Below are 15,559 nucleotides of genomic sequence, written 5' to 3'. Positions count from 1 at the left end.
ACAATATAAACATTTATATTGATTTAAATGTGTTCTGATTTAAATCACAAACGCGTGTTTAATTATGTGATTTTAATCATAATCAGGCTAATGCATTTCTACATTTTCTGTATGAACCAGCTTAGAGGTTCATACAGAAAGACAGCCTGTGTTTAAATTGAGTGTAAGATAATTTATGCTTCTAAAGTCATTGTCAGCATTTATTACTGTACTGTGCTGTAAACTTTTTCTGTGCCTAGTCACATTATTTTATAGTGTTTTTATTGCGTTATTAAATCCGGTGGCACTGTGTGCTAGTTTCCTGACTCCCATTATTTAAACTGCGACACTGATCATTCATCTCTAAATAAACTTTATTTTATATAGCGTTTTAAGCGAATAGGTAATTTGATTGCTCATAAACCTAATCGCTTTTTTATCATAAACACAGCGTGATTGCTCTCTGAAAATGCTTTTCCTTTATTTTTAAAGTAGGCTCAGATTTCAACTATAGATCGTATTATTATAAACTTTCTTGGAAAAATGTATTTTATGTAAACCATGTTTGCTATTAATTCATTTAGGGCTAAAATATGTTCATTGTCTTCCAATCGAGTCGAGTTGACATTGGAAGCCTGCCACACCCGGACTGTTAAACCAACGCATTAGCATGTTAAAGCCCATTGAGCCAGTATTGGCTTTAGTATTCCCCCCTCTCCCCTCAATTCAATTCAATTCAAGGTGTTTTATTTGCATGACAGATGGGTACAAGCAGTGTTGGGTATGTATATTGTAACGCTTACGGCAGACAGGCACTGTGCAAGAGCCGGCGCACCAGAGCAGCGCACCGAGGGAGCGTCTGCATTTATAACTTAGTTTTTAAAATTAGTCAAGCAATATGAAGCATCTCCTTTTACTTTTAAGTCCCTTAAATACATTCAGCACAGCTTTCTCACCACTTAAGATTGCTTTTGATACCATCCTTACACAAAGCAGAAGGGAGATCTTAGTGCCTGAGCATAAAAAGAATAGGAGCATACTGCAACGCGTGTGAAGTCCATAAACAATATTAATTTTGGAACTTAAACATACAGTATATGGCTGGTCTCGGTACTTTAAAGAAAACATGCACACCAGTATTCCATTTCTCCCTAAACATTTTAAGCATCGAAGTCTTTAACTAACGTGATACCGGAGTCAACAAGCATACTTTTAGAATTTGATTAAAAGGGAATATAATATGGAATCGCGTATCTCAAGAAATTAATAACGATATAATTATATTCATGTTGCAAAAGAACTGCAACGGACATAAAAAAATCCCTTGCTTTTAACAGAGCGTTCCATAATTTCTAACTACGAAAATGCCAGGTGAAAGGATTTGTAAACATATTTTGTTAAAGCAAGTCAGTTTTTTCCGCAACACATAAAATACATTTTTCCAAGAAAGTTTAGCCTTAGTTACTAATGAAACCACTAAATAAAGACATAAATATAGAAATCTTAAGATTTGTTTTATTTAATGTTGGTAGCAGGATGAACTGTCAGAGTGTATATTTTTTTGCAGAGTTGCTGCAAGATGTTAACAGTGAAACATGTATTTAGAAATGAGTTATGTCAAGATGAAAATTTTCAGAATAATTGCAAATCTAGCAGGATAGAGAAAGCACAGAAAACTGGCAGTTAGATTGATCAGATTAGTATGAAAAGTCATTTAGCAAAGGGAATGAGAAGAGTGACAAACTAGTATACTTTAGATCTTTTTTTCTGAACCAGGGAAAATCTGATCATGTTTCCCTATAACAATAATAAAAAAACTTTATTTGATATATCACCATTAAAGGTGGCATCTCAAAGCAATACAGTAGATGTAAAAACAGATAAAAGGACCACAGATTACAAAGTAAATGCATATAAGAAAGACAAGCAGTTAGAGGTGCTACCAAAATTAGAAAATGAAGCAGATACAGACACTAAGTCTTCTGAAAAGAAAGGTTCTGAGGTTAGATTTAAACTGGCCCTGGTGTGTGTGTGTTTGTGTCTGTCTGTCCTGTGATGGACTGGCGCTATGTCCAGGGTGCATTCTGCCTTGTGTCCGTCGCTTACTGGGATAGGCTCCAAATCCTCTGTACTGGATAAAGAGATTAGAAATGGATGGAAGTAAAGGCACTGTGTGGATGGAACTATACACAGTGTTAGAAACCCACTATGAAATGGCAGCATCTCACTGAGAATAAAACATTTTATAGTGCTGGCTTAAGGAAACAGCCTTTCCACCTCTCTTGCACATCAGTATCCATACCTAGTTATTTAAACAAATTACCTCCAATTATAGACATCTTAATATGCTGGCTCTGTGGATCCGCATCAGCTATGTTTGCCCATTCCTTCAATTCATGTGCATCCAACACACAGTTCAACGCTAGCAACTACACAAAATCTAAAATATGAGCTCTACTTGGCACTTACAATACCAACAGTACCAGCTAACTTTAGTAGTGACATTTTCATGGATCTTTTTAACAATAAAATTTACAACATCAGACTTCAGACACAATTAAACAGGCCTCAAAAAAGTCTGGTACAAACATTTTCAGCAAGGAATAAACCTTTACTTTAATGGTATAAACCTTAAATGGATTCATATTCTCAATAAGATTTGGTGCTCAGTAACATGACTTAGAAAATGACAGAAGCCATACGTATCATGCTTATCCTTCTATTTTTCATAATCGTAAACTCCTTAAGGCAGTTACATTTTCTCTGTTCTGACCTGGAATTACAGAGAAATTTAAATTCTAATAAGAGATTTGTAATGAGGAAAGTCATACCAATCACTCATACCAGGATTTGCAATTACAATACAAATACTTTCTTTCTGTATGTGTTTATTTTGCAGTTTGAGCCTATGGCATTCCTTTGGGGGTCTATACTCCAAGGCATGACTTTTTTATGGGAACATGACATTTTTTTAAAGTCCTTTAATGCAAGCTTCATATAAACCCTTAGCAGTGGTTACTGTCTGGAGCAGGTACTTGAATGGCACAGATTCATTGAAATGATTCAATTTCTTTTGAAAATATTTGGGATAATACATATTCCAGAAATCACAGCCGTTGAATTATCCAGAAATTAATTTCTCTCAGGGTGTATTTAACCCCTCATGGATGGCATTGTATGAAATTAGTTTGTAGTTCCCCATTTCCCTCTATTATGAGATGCTGTGGACACTATTTTATACATTTTAGGAGTGTCCATAGGAAGGTATGTTCTAGAAAGAGTGAACTTCTGTTTTGCCATTATTTTTAATAGGGGCGTTACATGTTTACACTTGGTGCTCCTACTAGAGGAGAGGATATGATTAATCTAGGCTTATCACAGAAACTGAAACACATCTGGTTGGTGAGTCTACTGTGGGTAAAATGTTACTGGTACCGCATGTTGTAAAGCTCGGTATTTTCTCTCTTGGCCTGACTTTTTTTAATGTCTGAGTGTTAGAATCCATGTTGTTGCTGGTAAGGGAACGGTAGGTGCTGTGATTGACACAGTCAAAGCCTTGTACAGAGATACCATTGTAGCTGTTTGACAGTATTTTAGATTCCCTTAGTTAAAAGCATGGGAGGAAGTACTGCCAAGGGGAGGGGGGGGGAGCAAGGATTTTTTCTTTGAGTTTGTGAGGTTATTTTTTGTTATATTGTGTTTCAGAAAGCAAGAAAATAAAATTTACTGTATGATAAAAAGAGAAAGAGCTGGAGTAGATCCTCAGATCAAATAAAATTATGGAAAGAATTGTTTCCTCCTGATTGAAACCTTTCTTACTGTCTTATAATTTATCAGGCTACCTTTTAATTTCCACTGAGAGAAGGAAGTCACTTGTCATGCAGCTATTTTATTCTTCATTGCACAATATGCTCTAAGTTAGCAAATGAAACATGAACACTTATTGAAATAAATCAAGAATACGATTAACATGAATGTATAAACATCCACACTATACTTTATCACATTTAATTATTGGGTTAGCTTTTTATTGAGCCAAAATGTTATAAATGTGTGAACGTCTGTAAAATGGAAATGTTTATATTTTTCTCTTTTCTGTTACCTGCCTAACAGCATTTTGTATCCCATTCTGTATATTACTGGAAAATATTAGACCCAACCTAAATAATTCATGGGGGTAGTGGGACACAGTACTGCAAAGAGTCTCCTAAAGGGACAGAGCTATTAGTACTTATGTGTTTGAGTCTGGAGAATATAGTAAACTCTAAACATTAAGGGAATGCATGGAATCGGAAAATATAAATTGTATAGTACACAAGACTTAACTGGTTTTATTCTAGGAAAGCAGACAGGACTGAGTCATGGGACTCAGAGGATCCAAGGCTAGACTGAGTATAATAGGCTTTGGGCTTCTATTGTGACATCTACTGTAAATTACAGAAATGTTAAAAGTAAACAAAATAAAGTAACTAAAATGTGGTCTGAAATCACCCCTTTAGACACCCCTTTTACTTCACTGGTGTCAAATATGAAAGGCAATAGTCTCCCGTTCTGTCTGCTGTGTGTTGCAGCAGAGGGACTCCCTGCAGCTGAAAGGGGCAGAGTAACTTGTATGCCCTCTAGTACAGTTTACACATGCACGACTTTAAAAGCTAGCAAGACAGGTTTCGATTCACATTAGCTGGCGAGCATTGTTAAAAAAACGTTAAAAAAACGTTTTTTTTAAAAAAAACGAATGATAATGTAACATGCCACTGTTCATGAACAAAGTTATACTGAGATTTCCTAAGATACGCGATTAAAAAATAAATAAATAAAAATTTGAATCTCCTGCGGAACACATTCCATAAGAATCAGCGGTTTTATAGTATATATCGCCTTTAAAGGTGGCTTCTCAAAACGCTTTACGGGATAAAAACAACCAGAACAGCAGCAACAACAATATTGTATTTCATTGCACTTTGAAAACCAAGTAATAACTTAACTATACAGTACGTGCAAACGTTTCGTATGTTGCTGTCGTGAATGCCTGCGTACCCATAAGTATCTTATTTGCCTTGAGTCTGTCTACAGTATCTCTGTAGACAGACAGACACTACCCCCCTCTATCCCTCAATTCAATTCAATTCAAGGTGTTTTATTTGCATGACAGATGGGTACAATTCTTGTTGGGAATGTATACTTTGATATTTACACCCGGCGCGGCACCGAGGGAGCGTCTGCATTTATAACTTGGTTTTTAAAATTAGTCAAGCAATAAGAAGCATCTCCTTTTACTTTTAAGTCCCTTAAATACATTGAGCACAGCTTTCTCACCATCCTTACACAAAGCAGAAACTGTCTGATGACTCACAGTACAAGTGGAAAGATTACAGATTTTAATCGTCTTTAATTTTGTCTTTAATTTTGCCTGTGGAGTGTATCTTATTAAGCTCTAAATTGCATTTTGAGCACGGTTTTTGACTTTTTTTAAATTGCATTTTGGCCGAGGACAGCACATACAATGGAATACTGGTGTGTATGTTTTCTTTAAAGTACCGAGACCAGCCATATACTGTATGTTTAAGTTCCAAAATTATTATCGTTTATGGACTTCACACGCGTTGCAGTATGCTCCTATTCTTTTTATGCTCAAGCACTAAGATCTCCCTTCTGCTTTGTGTAAGGATGGTATCAAAAGCAATCTTAAGTGGTGAGAAAGCTGTGCTGAATGTATTTAAGGGACTTAAAAGTAAAAGGAGATGCTTCATATTGCTTGACTAATTTTAAAAACTAAGTTATAAATGCAGACGCTCCCTCGGTGCGCTGCTCTGGTGCGCTGGCTCTTACACAGTGCCTGTCTGCCGTAAGCGTTACAATATACATACCCAACACTGCTTGTACCCATCTGTCATGCAAATAAAACACCTTGAATTGAATTGAATTGAGGGGAGAGGGGGGAATACTAAAGCCAATACTGGCTCAATGGGCTTTAACATGCTAATGCGTTGGTTTAACAGTCCGGGTGTGGCAGGCTTCCAATGTCAACTCGACTCGATTGGAAGACAATGAATGTATTTTGTGATATTTAGAAATATAAATTTGTTTGGTGCGAGTGAGGTTTTATTTAATCTCTGACCAAGGGAAACGTTTCATTTTTTCAAAGACATGTTTGTTAAAAAATAAAGTCATAGTTCCATGAGATTCAATCACAGACCATGGGAGTCAGGAAACTAACACACAGCGCCACCGGATTTAATAACACAATAAAAACGCTATAAAATAATGTGACTAGGCACAGAAAAAGTTTACAGCACAGTACAATAATAAATGCTGACCATGACTTTAGAAGCATAAATTACCTTACACTCAATTTAAGCACAAGCTGTCTTTCTGTATGAACCTCTAAGCTGGTTCATACAGAAAATGTAGAAATGCATTAGCCTGATTATGATTAAAAAACACATAATTAAACACGCGTTTGCGATTTGAATCAGAACACAATTTAAATCAATATAAATGTTTATATTGTAACGCATACTGTCCAGCCTCCATTTTTCTATTAAAAATTACTCTGTTGCACACACACACACAATAGAAGCAGGAACTGCTGTCAGAAGGGAAGATATGTTCAAAATATCGCAAATATCGATCATGTTGCGATAGTTTGAAATATAAAAGTCAATTGATTGTCCATAATATCGCTATTCTATTTTTTCGAAGAAATGTTTGTTAAAAGAAAAGTCCAGCACCAGCTGGATTCAAACACACAACCTGCCAGTTGGTAGTCACACACCTAGACAAGTAGGCTACAAGACAGCTCGCATGAACAGGCAGGCGAAACAGCCCTACACAGCCCTGTCGCAGCACACGAATACCGTTATTAAATTCTTTAGATACGCGATCCCATATGATATTAGCAGAAAAGCTTAAAACTACCACTTTTTCACACGCTATTTCACATGCTAGTTAAATACTTCGATGCTTAAAATCGTTAGGGAGAAATGGAATACCGGTGTGTATTTTTCCTTTAAAGTGCCGATTCCTGGAATCTGACTGGCTGACACCCCTCTGAAGTGGTTCCATAAAATCTGGTATACGGAAAAGAAAGCGTTGATAAATACAAGTGTCTTTTAATACACTCTTTGCTGTGCTCATGAGGATCCTTGTGATATTTTAAGCTCTAGTTGAATGATAGGTGTCGCATTTTAAATCATTTTCGTAGTTAGAAATTATGAAACGCCCTGTTAAAAGCAAGGAAGTTTTTATGCCCATTGAAGTAAAACAAAATGCCTGACAAAGTATGGCTTGGACAGATTCCAAGTGCTTGTACAAATGTGCTAAAGAAATTATACTTTGAGTATACAGCTTGTCCAAAGTCATCCATTATTAATACTATTAGTAATATCTTCAGTAAAGGCTTTGATGCATAAATATTTCTGATAAAGGTAGGTTGTGTACTTTTGTCCAACTGAGCAATCTTGCTTTCATAAAATATACCAACATTTTAATGACTGATGCTGTAATACACAGTTCAAAATTAAAGGCTCAAATGCTGTACATGAGAGGTTAAGCTCCCCCTGGCGGTTTTACAAGGCGACGCCGGATAGTTAACCATGTGACACACGTTAACTGCGTGATACCGCGTGATACTGCGACACGCCCACCGGGGTATGCCGCGAAATACCTCACCCATTTTGAATAGCTGCATCTGTACTGTATGTTTATGTTCCAAAATTAATATCGTTTATGGCCTTCACACGCGTTGCAGTATGCTCCTATTCTTTTTATGCTCAGCTACTAAGATTTCCCTTCAGTGGTAAAATTCCATATGAATATTAAATACTTAAACGGGCACAGTTAAGACATTAAATATACATATACATACTGTATACAGTACAGTTTGCATACGGTAATATGTTTATGTTCCTAAATCAATCTATTTTATGAGCATGTGAAAGGCATGGTGAATCGATTCTCAAAAATTACTGTACTTTGCATGATTGGAAAAAAATGTGTGATTGCAAAATGCTGTGGTGTTACTTTTACAAAGACGGTCAATGAAAAAAGGAATGTGGACCAGGGCAATACTTTGAGTTTACACTTACAGCTTGTCCAAGGTCATTCATTATTAATACTATTAGTAATATCTTCGTTAAAGACTTTGATGGTGACAGCTCAAACATGAGAGGTTGAGCTTTATTAGCTCCACCTTGCGGAAATTCCGGATACTATTATTTTGCTAGCGGTATTTACCTGTAACTTGCGGTATTTACCGGTAACTCGCGGTAGACTGCGTATAGCGTATCGGAAAATAATGCGGTATTGCCCACGCATTTTGAATGGCTGCATCTGTATGTTCCCGAAAAGGAATAAAAAAAGCCATTTGATTCAAATAGCTTTGGCAAAATCTATGGATACTTTGCCCTTGAGCTGTGAAACGTTTAGGTTCTTTGGGTCCTTTATGCAGATTTTCAACTGTAGGAGCAGCCAAGATTTAAAAGATTTAAAAAATGATGGTTTTCATAAAAATGTGAGAGTAGCTTCATGCATTCCTCCCCATAGCACTTTATACTTAGTTTAAACTACTGAGTGAACTAGGTTTAATACAGACAGCAAGGGGCAACCTGCCATCTATGACCCTCTGGATACTTTTCAATTTTAAGGCCCATCACTTAAGGCCACATCAGAGGCTCTGTTGTTATTGTCCCTGACCAATCAGAAAGCCCTTTATCCCACCTATCTTCAAAGCTTTTATACCTCTCTTGATAAGCTAAAGCACACTCCTGCAACATCAACACATCTCCCTCTCTCTGCTGGAGGTAATCAAAGACAGACTGGCATTTAACTCTGTCGTTGATACCTCTGGTGTTAAAAGAAACTATGTTTAGACCCATTGTACATAAGGAAGTGAAACTTTTCCCACATTTTCTTTTTCCTACCTACATCTCTAGTCTTACATTCTGCAATAACTCAGCCAACACTTATTCCCCCAAAACTGCCAATGTTAATTGGTTTAAATCACAAATATCATTTGTAAATACCAGCCATGTAGTACTCCACATTGTGGATTAATAGTTTCTTTTAAAGGGTACTAGAGAAAAGAAAGGCTTTTTTAATAGAATTAATAAATGCACATCCTGTTCACTGGGGTATTTAAATCCACACTGAGCAATCTCCAATATGTTCAGAATTTGACAGCAAGAATCCTGTATTGCTTTGAGATGCCACTTTTAAAGGTGCTATATAAAAAAGTAATATATTTGTCATATATTTCAAGTATATATTTAAAGTAATAAATTAACAGTATATGTAAATATTTTATTATATGTCTTGGTTGTAAATGTCTGTAATATGTCTGTAGATTGTATCTTATTTTTATCTTTTGTTTTGTTTCATGTTAATTTTATTATTTTTATTTGCTTTGGCAACGCTGACTGTACTCATCAGTCATGCTAATAAAGCACCTTGAATTGAATTTAATTGAAAGACAGACTGAGAGTGAGAGTGTGAAAGAGAGAGAACGAGTGAGCTCCAGGGTAAACGTCCGCAGTGTAAATCAATATCTACCTTTGATTCCTTCGTAATTTTAATCGTTTTTTTACCAACAAAACCACATAACCATTGTCTCAATCCTAAAAGGAAAACCGGAGCTTTAAAAAAACATTCACAAAATTAATTTTTATCTGATAATGCACTTCCAAACTTCCAAAATGCATCGATTCCGTAATCAATAAGCCTGCAAAATAAGACCGCAAAAGCAAAAACCAGCAAAACATATATCACATTTTTTTACCTTATTCTGAAGCATGATATATATCTACAGAAGCCTAAACTAGCTCATCTCCAGAACTGGAGGCTACTGAACATTATTGATTTAGTAGTAAATGTTTGAAGCAGAACTGCCAGAAATAAGCCGATCTGTTTGGTAAAAAGTGCTGTCATTCATTATATTTTCAGCCATTCAGAGGCCTTAGGGAGTAAAACTTCCTCTAGCTGTCAAACATTGACTCAGAAGGGGTAATCAATCGGATTTTTATCATTTTCCTATCAGTGCTCCTTTCAGTACACCAAAAGGCATCAGAAGTTCAGTACACCAGAAGGCACCAGAAGGCAACTCTGAGTTTTCTTTTCATTACATAACAGCAGATAAAGCTCTCTAGCAGTGTCTAAAGGTTTTTATAGCAATTGTAATGGTTTTTATTGTTATTATTTTCAATATTTTTATGATTTTTATTATATGCGTGAACTTTCATTCCAGGTCCAGTCTTCACAAAACATTATGTTGAATTTTTTCTAATTGATCAATTTGTCCCAGATTTTTCTCCAAACTCGTAGTCACCAAGAACAAAGTTTTCAAATAATTCCCAGAATATTCACAGGCCTAGAATTGAACTTTCTGACCTCTGATGACCAAAACAATATTTCTGCCTGCTGTTTGGGGGTTTTGTTCACATAAACAAGTGGACACATTAATGAGTGGACACATTAAGAAAAATTAAAAAATTGACCATTCACACTCAAAGCCAAGGGGGTTAGCTTCAATTTAAGACCTGAACCAGGCTCCTGCTATGTTCTGCTGCAGATATAACAAAATGTTTAAGGGGTGGAAATTCCAGGCGGACATTGGCTAAATTGATCTCTAAGTGTAAAGTGCTATGGGGAGGAATGCATGAAGCTACTCTCACATTTTTATGAAAGCCATAGTTTTTTAAATCTTTTAAATCATGGCTGCTCCTACAGTTGAAAGGTCTGCATAAAGGACCCAAAGAACCTAAACGTTTCACAGCTCAACGGCAAAGTATCCATAGATTTTGCAAGAGCTATTTGAATCAAATGGCTTTTTTATTCCTTTTTGGGAACAAATCTATAGCAAACAAATTATGCCTAGGGATGTTGTTTTACAGCAAGAAATTATGTTCTGTCTATACAACTGAAACACATTTTGGAGTACTTTCACAATGCTTTTAAAAATGCCCACATCGTTATCGACAATGAAAATGTCTCTGGAATAGGCATAGTGTATAAATGCTAAAACGGAGGCTTTGGAGAAAAAAAAGTCTCCGCGGGAGCACATCTGCAATGTGTTTGACATATACAGTAAAACGTTACATCTCTGGAGGATCGAGTACATATCCAACAGTGTGACCTCATGTGGGGGCTGCTGTGCTGGCTGTGCCGGCTGTGCCAAAAAAATAAAGCGCCTTTTTTCATTCAATGAGTGTCTGAGTCACTGTGTCCGTCCTCGCCAAACCTGAGAATACCACAATATTATAAACCCCCTTAGGCTGGGCAAACAATTTTTTAAATTTTTTGAAAAATAAATAAATAATAAAGATATAATGCAAAGGAACAAGTACTTTGTTTATTCCATGCTGAAAAAAAAGAAGAAAGAAAACAACGTTTCGGCCGTGGAGCTCCTCAAAGCGCTTTACAGGTAATGGGGACTCCCCTCCACCACCACCAATGTGCAGCATCCACCTGGATGATGCAACAGCACCCATAGTGCGCCAGAACACTCACCACACATCAGCTATCAGGGGGGAGGAGAGTAGAGTAATGTAGCCAATTCATAGAGGGGGATTATTAGGAGGTCATGATTGGTAAGGGCCAATGGGAAATTTGGCCAGGACACAGGGGTTACACCCCTACTCTTTTCGAGAAGTGCCCTGGGATTTTTAATGACCACAGAGAGTCAGGACCTCAGTTTTATGTCTCATCCGAAGGACTGCGCCTGTTTACAGTACAGTGTCTCCGTCACTATACTGGGGCATTAGGACTCACATGGACCGCAGGGTGAGCACCCCCTACTGGCCCCACTAACACCTCTTCCAGCAGCAACCTTAGTTTTTCCCAAGAGGTCTCCCATGCAGGTACTGACCAGGCTCACACCTGCTTAGCTTCAGTGGGTTCCCAGGTTGCCAGCGTGACTTAATCCATCACACCACAGATGTAATCACATGTGAAGCAGTTAAACTGAAACATTACGCAGTGAAACATTATGACTTTTCACAAAGTATATAAATGTAATATCGTCAGAAGGAGCACATAAAAACATTTCCAAAATAACCACATGTGAGACTTTGATGCTTAAAATGTTTAGGAGGAAAGTGGAATACTGGTGTGTATTTTTTCTTTAAACCACAAATTCCAGCCATATACAATTTGTAATGTAGGGATTTCTATATTTATGTGTTTATTTAGTGGTTACATTAGTGACAAAGGCTAAACTTTCAACTTTAGTAATGCGTATGCTGTGTGGCCGACATTACATACATGTTTGTAATGACAATAGAGTGTCGATAATATTTATTGTCAGTAATAATATGTGTAGCAGTTTGAAATTATTTGTTGTTATTAATAAATTACTTAGCTTCGAACGTGTTGTGATATTTTGAAATATAAAAATGTCAGTATAGTGTCCATCTTTGCTATTTTAGTTTTTCAAAGAAATGTTTATTTGTTAAAAGAAAACTCATGGCGACAGCTAGGTTCGAATGCCAGACCTCAGGCTTATAAGGCACACACTTAAGCAGTAAAACTGAAGCACACATATCCATAGAAAGTAGTATAATGCACTATTGGAACTACAGTACATGAATGTATTTTAATGTACATTAATCAAATTCTAAAAGTATTTTTTTTTTTACTCCGATAACAAGCATATTCGCAGAAAAGGTTAAAACATTATGACTTTTCTAAAAATACTGTATAAAAACTTAATATGGTCAGAATGAGCAAGTAAAAATGTTTCTGAAATAACCAAATGTAAGACTTTTATACTTAAAATGCTTAGGAATAAAGTGGAATATTGGTGTGTATTTTTTCTTCAAACTACAAATACCAGCCATATACAGTTTACATAATATGTTTTTGTTCCTTAATTAATATCGTTTATGGTGGTGTTACTTCTTGTCAATGAAAAAATAAAGTATTTTCGTTTACAAAGAAAGTGGACCACAGTAATACTTAGAGCTTACAGGCTGTACAAGGTCATTCATTATTAATACTATTAGCAATATCTTCCTTAAAAACTTTGATGCATAAAATATTTCTGCATAATTAAAATATTTATGATAAAGGTGGTAGGTTGTGTCCTTTTGTCCAACTGAGCAATCTTGCTTTTATCAAATATACAGACTTTTTAATGTTTAAAGATTAACATGCTGTAATACACAGTTTAAAATTAAAAGTCTAAAGATTATACACCTTAAATTCTTAATTGGAAAACGTTTGTCCTTCAGCAGTGACCGGGATTCGAAACCAGGTGTTAATGGCGACAGCTTGAATGCTGTATATGAGAGATTAAGTTTTATTAGCTCCACCTCCATTCTGAATACTATTATGATAAATGTGGTATTATACTGTATGACGTGTTTTGACATGTTTTGATGTGACACGTCCACCGCATTTTACCGCAGCTTACCCCGTTCCTTTTGAATGGCTGCATCTGTATGTGCAGTATAATTATCTTTTCTGATAAAAGGCAGAGCATTGCCATTGCAATGCAATAGGAGAAAAACGTAGAGAAAAATAAAATAATAAAGTTATTTAGAATACCATGATGGCATTATGGTATGAGTTAATGTGCAGAAGACACTGGTTGTTCCCTTTTACTCAATGCAATTTAATTAAAATGTATTACAGAGTTAAATTAATTCACCTGAACTGTGAAACACTTCCATCTGTCCATTTGTAGAGTTCTGGGCAGGTAGTGAAGGAAGTGTGCTCTTGTGTTCCCCCATTTCTCATCAGTCCAATCCAGAAGTCTCCATCAAAAATCCCTGAGACTGAAGATGTCAGGTCTTGTAAAAGTTTTTCAATGGCCTTCTGCTCTGTCTCAGTTTCTATGCTCAGAAGAGCCCCACCTTCAATTTCACAGGCCTTACGTGCTTCCTCAAATGCCACTCTGCTGGACATTTCATTGAAGTAGGCAATCTTATAGCATGGATGCTTTGGTCCTCCATAACACAACTTCTGACCTGTAAAATTAATGAAGAATACATAAGAAAATATGTACCATGATGGCATATTTTAATTTCTCTGTCAAGTTGTTAAATAATTTTCCATGTGCATTACCTTTAAACTTTATTTATTTTAGAGATAATAACAGAAACTATCCAGTTAATTAAACTATTAAATTAAATAAGCAAAAATAAAAAAAAACAAATGCCAGAAGTCACTGCAGTCTTTAGGTAATGATGTTTGAGACCCCTGTTTTAGAATTTCTCATGCTTTTTTCTAAACAAGCAAATCAGTGTAGTTGTTAATAGAGTGTTGATTATGTTATCTTTTGAAGACATCTTGGCTGTAAAGGCTCCGTCACAAGTAACTGTGATTTTACAAATGGAAATTAAAATTCTTCTATGCTTTCTGTGCAGTTGTTTGCAACTGTATTTTGACAGAAACAATTCCATCCATCTATTTTCTATCTGCTTTATCCATAACAGTGTCATAGGGGAGCCAGAAAATATCCCAACAAGCAATTGGTGCAAGGTTGCCAGTCCATTGCTGACACAGCTACCCACCTGGATTACATTATTTAGTTTAACTTGAATGAATATGAATGAATTCATTATGTTCCTCGTACTGTCCATTTTTGTTCTGGGTCAGTTCTGCATAGTAGTACGAATCTTTTAATAAACAGAGAGTGGTATTGCCAAGTTTACTCAGTTCGCTGTTTTGAGTCGAGCCTGCTCAACATGAATGAACACGATGTGTGACTACTTTTGTGCAAGGATAGACGAGATGAATTTCAATTTCATCAAACTGCGAGCGGAGAATGAAAGATTCTTTAAAACATACCTGCCAACATGCACTTAGCCACTGGAAAGTACAGCATTAACAATAGAAAGCAAAACATCAAAAAGCAGCATCAATAAGTGAAAGCATTTTGACCACGTGTCATGTACCCAATGAGCGACATCACGTGAGGTGTCCCATTACCCTTTTCATAATGATGCACCCTCGAATACTGGCCCACTTGAAATCCACGCTTGCTCTACGTCACAGATGTGTGGACTTGGATGAAGGGCTTAAAGCATAGAGTGACAAATAAGGACACGGCCTAAATATCCCTTTCATAGCTAAAGGAACTTCCAAAATAGGTATAGCCTTGCCCCCCTCGGAACTTACCATTGTCCCATTAAAATGACCCAGATCCATATTTCAAATAAACTTATAATTTCCCCATAAAAATTAATTCATACTTTTTAAAGAAAAGAATATAAAGAATCTAAAAAAATAATGAAAACACAAGCAAAACATTTTACCCCTTCCAAATGTATTCGCAATAATGGTACTTCTTATTCTGAAAGATGTGCACATGCACCACTCAACATTGACATCACAAAGCCAAACTGATCAAAGTGTTCAGGTTTGGACCCCATATACAGAAGTCAGACTACTCAAGGCGCACAGTAATAAACGACAACAAGAAAAAAGTAAGACGTCTGTACAGTCTTTTCTACAAGGAAAGGTACAAATAAATAAAAAAACAACATTATATTTGTGTGTGTGTGATTTCTTTACAAATAGCAATAACAGATTTAGAAGTAAAGTATGGTTATGTTAGTGTGTGTATGAAATGGGAAACTGCTAG

At 36.2% G+C, this 15,559-nt stretch overlaps 1 protein-coding gene across 1 annotated transcript in view; it reads right to left on the bottom strand.

The window, feature by feature from the left end:
• chodl (chondrolectin) overlaps window positions 1-14,773 on the bottom strand; it is a 136,400-nt gene extending 121,627 nt beyond the window's left edge. The window contains 2 exon segments of the mRNA XM_069189725.1: window positions 13,622-13,940; window positions 14,764-14,773. Coding sequence (XP_069045826.1) covers window positions 13,622-13,940; window positions 14,764-14,773 — 329 coding nt within the window.
• Window positions 14,774-15,559: the final 786 nt, after the last annotated feature.

The sequence above is a fragment of the Lepisosteus oculatus genome, chromosome 5 (genome assembly GCF_040954835.1).
Source record: "Lepisosteus oculatus isolate fLepOcu1 chromosome 5, fLepOcu1.hap2, whole genome shotgun sequence".
Classification (NCBI taxonomy): domain Eukaryota; kingdom Metazoa; phylum Chordata; class Actinopteri; order Semionotiformes; family Lepisosteidae; genus Lepisosteus; species Lepisosteus oculatus.
Note: the sequence above shows the minus strand (reverse complement) of the source record. Positions and strands in the feature narration are given on the sequence as shown.